At 40.7% G+C, this 4575-nt stretch overlaps 1 protein-coding gene across 3 annotated transcripts in view; it reads right to left on the bottom strand.

The window, feature by feature from the left end:
• Nucleotides 1–2273: 2273 nt before the first annotated feature.
• Nucleotides 2274–4575, bottom strand: part of CEP20 (centrosomal protein 20) — a 24064-nt gene continuing 21762 nt past the window's right edge. For all 3 annotated transcript variants that reach the window (XM_017533153.2, XM_017533159.2, XM_037740130.1), the window contains one exon: nucleotides 2274–4114. In XM_017533153.2, coding sequence (XP_017388642.1) covers nucleotides 4038–4114 — 77 coding nt within the window. In that variant the 3' untranslated portion in view covers nucleotides 2274–4037. The remainder of the gene's footprint in view (nucleotides 4115–4575) is intronic.

The following is a 4575-nucleotide window of genomic DNA, read 5'->3' as shown; positions in this document are numbered from 1 at the left end:
AAAAAAAAAAAAAAAAAAAACAAAAAACAAACACAGTCCTACCACATGATCCAGAAAATCCTTCTTAGGATTTGCCCAAAAGAGTTGAAAACTTTTATCCATAAAAAAACCTGCACATTAAGTTTATAACAGCTTTACTCATTATCGTCAAAACTTAGAAGCAGGCAAGATGTCCCTAGGCAGGTGAATGGATAAATAACAATGGAATATTACTCAGTGCTAAAAGGAAATGAGCTATCAAGACATGAAAAGACGAAGAAAAAGTACAGCTGGTGGCTCACGCCTGTAATCCCAGCACTTTGGGAGGCTGAGGCAGGTGGATCAGCTGAGGTCAGGAGTTTGAGACCAGCCTGGCCAACATGGTGAAATCCTGTCTCTACTGAAAATACAAAAATTAACCAGATTTGGTGGTGGGCACCTGTAATCCCAGCTACTTCAGAGGCTGAGGCAGGAGAATCGCTTGAACCAGGAAGGCAGAGGTTGCAGTGCGCCGAGATCGTGCCATTGCACTCCAGCCTGGCCAACAGAGTGAGACTCTGTCTCAAAGGAAAAAAAAAAAAAAGACATAAAGAAAACTTAAATGCCTGTTATTAAGTGAAAGATGCCAGTTGGAAAAGGCCATATACTGTATGGTTCCAACTATACAACATTCTGGAAGAGGCCGGGAAAGGTAGAGCAGAGAGGATTTTTTCGGGCAATGAAACTCTGCATGATACAGGCTGGAGTAATCTCAGTACTTTGGGAGGCCAGGATGGGCAGATCACTTGAACTCAGGAGTTCGAGACCAGCCTGGACAACGCAATGAGATTCCAACTCTGCAAAAAATACAAAAATTTACCAGGTGTGGTGGCATGTGCCTACAGTCTCAGCTATTCAGGGAGGCTGAGGCAGGAGGATCATTTGAGCCTGGGAGGCAGAGGTTGCAGTGAGCCCAGATCATACCACTGTACTGTAGCCTGGGTGCTAGGGTGAGACTGTATCTTAAAAATAAATAGATGCATTTTGACTTATTTTTAACTCCTGATAATTTTATTGAGACATAACCCCGTAAGTCAAAGAACATCTCGACAATCAAGAGTGAACCCCAATGTAACTGTGGACTGTGTGTGATGATGATGTGTCAAAATAGGTCCACCCATTGGAATAAATGTGCCACTCCGAGGCCGGATGTTGATAGTGGGAGAAGTTATACATGCATGAGTGCAGCAGCAAACAGGAGCTCTGTAATTCTGGTCAAGTGAGCTGTGAACCTCAAACTGCTCTAAAGACAAAAGTCTGCTTTTATAAAGGTAGCTGGACTTTTTTTTTTTTCAGACAAGAGTCTCACTTTGACACCCAGGCTGGAGTACAGTGGTGTGATCTCAGCTCACTGCAACCTCCGCCTCCCAGGTTCGAGCAATTCTCCTGCCTCAGCCTCCCAGGTAGCTGGAACTACAGGCGCAAACCACCACACCCAGCTAATTTTTGTATTTTTAGTAGACACAGGGTTTCATCATATTGGTCAGGCTGGTCTCGAACTCTTGACCTCAGCTGATCAACCCACCTCTGCCTCCCAAAGTGCTGAGATTACAGGCGTGAGCCACCGCACCTGGCCAGTAGTCTTATTTCACTTTTATTTTAAAAAGATTCCTGAATACCACGCAATCCTCGAATTGTGGTTACCAAAAAATCAAATACCTAGTGGCTGGGAAGCATTGCCCCAAATGCCTTTAAAGGCATATTCTCACAAATGTTCATCTTTCATGTACACTTGCCTTTAAAAGAACACATCAAATTTTACATAATCACAAAGGTATGTGATATACAAATGTGTTCTTGCACATCATTATAAGCCTATTAGTTTGTTCTACGCAAACATATATGCTAAGCTTAAATTTATCTTCTTCAAAAGCCACCTCTGCTCCTGCTATGAGGTTTTAGATAGCCCAAGTTTCACAGTTCCTAAATCCCTCTCTGTTCCCATTCCCATCCTGTTTTTGTGTAAATAAGTTTTCTCCTAAAACTTCTCTAGCATCTCTAGAAGATAACTTCTCCTGACAATTCCAAGAAACCCATGAGCAAGGTACTTAACACGTTTATGAGAAAAGCTGGCTTGTCCTCTGCGCTTTTCCTTCCTTCCTATAAACATGTGCAGACACCAGGAAAGTCCCCCTGCCTCCACCCATCAACAGTGAAGCTTCTGAAGATCCGGACAGAAGGCCGGCACCCATCTCCAATCATTCTTCTGTTTTTGATGTATGTCTTCTGATGACAGAACAGTGATATGAACACCCTTTGCACAAAAGTAACTTATTTTTTTTATTAAGTGATACACTGAAAGTATAAAAAATTGCCTCAGTACAAACAAGTTACAGAATAATGCATACCAAAGTGCTATGGACTACATGCGACAATTCTGTTTAGCTTCCATTTTGATGATTTTATGTCAGTATCCAAAATTATATCCTCTGGCATTTTTTCCTAATCTAGTCCTACATGATTACAATTCCTGAGGTAAACTGAGTGTTCATTGCCAACATCCTTGGATAACAACCAAGCCCCCTGGAAGAATTCAGATATTTATATTCCCACATACAATATGATGGAATTCATAATTGTAATCAGATATTACAGACTAAAAAATGGAAAATGAGCCCTTGTAATACTTCTGCATCTATTTGTAATTTTACCAACAGGGCCTCTTGAGATCTTGTGTAAGTATAGTTTAAAGTGATAAGTATAATTTAAATGGGTTTCATTAAGAATGTTTTGCATTTAGATAAAAACTGACTAATCTATAAGAGGTGAACACTGACTAGCATCACCAAATAGAAAATCCAAAGTCTGAACAATTTGCAAAGGAGCACAGAACTGACACCCTAAAGAGGACGCCAATTATGCCAACTACAGCTCTTACCACTCTTCCCCATGGAAAACCTTTAAGCTAAATGTTGTCAGTGTATAGGTGCCCAGGCAAAGTTTAATTCTGAGTACACTATAGGACTTCTGCCAATCAGGAGCTGTCTACCACCACAGTCAGTTGTTTTCAATGAAATGAGCCTGTGGACACTACATTAAAAACTTCTTTAATAAATATCAAAGTAGTGTATTAGATAACACATATGATTTTTTTATCCCAAGAATAAAAATTGATATTTAATAAAAGTTTTGGAGCCCAAACAAGTAGGGGGCTGGCCCTCTCCTGGCTCACTGCTGACTGCACACCCTGGGCCACATGGAGGTTAAACAATGCCATCTTTGAAAAATCACTTTCTGGTATTTCTCCCAAAGCCTGTCTCTTCATGCTTACTTCATATTCTTTATCTAATAAAATAAACTCTTTGTTTTATTTATAGCAAAATTGTTACAGCAAATTTATTTCCCTTCTACCTTTTAATTAAATCTTCTAGTAGATGCCAAAATGGTCTAAGAAAAGAAAAAGTACATTGTTGCCTATTGAAAAGGTAATACAAAGAAAGCCCTTTCATTTCCTTACAAACTTGAAGGGCCTTTGTAATACTTCCTAAATGGCCAGGCTAGGCGGCTCACGCCTGTATTCCCAGCACTTTGGGAAGCCAAGAGAGGCAGATCACTTGAGGTCTGAAGTTCGAGACCCGCCTAGCCAATATGGTAAAACCCCATGTCTACTAAAAATACAAAAATTAGCCGGGTGTGGCGGCACAGGCTAGTTCCAGGTACTTGCGGGAGGCTGAAGCAGAAGAATCGCTTGAATCCGGGAGGCAGAGGCTGCAGTGAGCCGAGATCGTGCCACTGCACTCCAGCCTGGGTGACACAGCGAGACTCCGTCTCAAAAACAAAAAATAAAACCAAAAAAAACCTCAATACTTCCTAAAAACAATATATATTTTTTTCAAGTGAAATCCAATAATCTAGATGACAGAGTTGGCTTTTATTCACAGATGTAGTTAAACATGAGGTGTGTTTTGTAGAAACTAAAATTTCTACAGACACTAGCAGTGCATTTTGGTAACACTCGGACAATAAATAAGTTATTTAATCCATATAATTTTAAGATAAAAGATACCCAAAACGAAGCATCATCTGTGTACTGCCTGAGAAACATGAAGATCTTCAATGTTAGCACTTTTCCGCTCCTCCTTTCTTAGGTGATCATCTGAAATGCACAGAAATCAATGTTAATACTTACCCCAACTCAAAATAGGCAGATAAGTAGATACGTCTACAAATACTTTAGGATGTTAATATTTAATATTCTGAGTTCTTTAGACGGTTTAGGATGATTAAAAAAACTCATTATTTTGTAAAAACTATTGATGAAATGAGAGGCCTGGTGCAGTGCCTCACACCTGTAATCCCTGCACTTTGGGAGGCCAAGGTGGGTGGATCACCAGAGGTCAAGAGTTTAAGACCAGCCTGGGCAACACAGTGAAACCCCCGTTGCTACTAAAAATAAAAAAATTAGCCAGGCGTGGTGGCAGGCACCTATAATCCCAGCTACTTAGGAAGCTGAGGCGGGAGAACTGCATGAGCCTGGGAGGTGGAAGTTGCAGTGGGCCAAGATAGTGCCATTGCACTCCAGCTTGGGTGACAAGAGTGAAACTCTGCCTCAAAAAA

Source organism: Cebus imitator, unplaced genomic scaffold, assembly GCF_001604975.1.
Source record: "Cebus imitator isolate Cc_AM_T3 unplaced genomic scaffold, Cebus_imitator-1.0 Scaffold4, whole genome shotgun sequence".
NCBI lineage: Eukaryota > Metazoa > Chordata > Mammalia > Primates > Cebidae > Cebus > Cebus imitator.
Note: the sequence above shows the minus strand (reverse complement) of the source record. Positions and strands in the feature narration are given on the sequence as shown.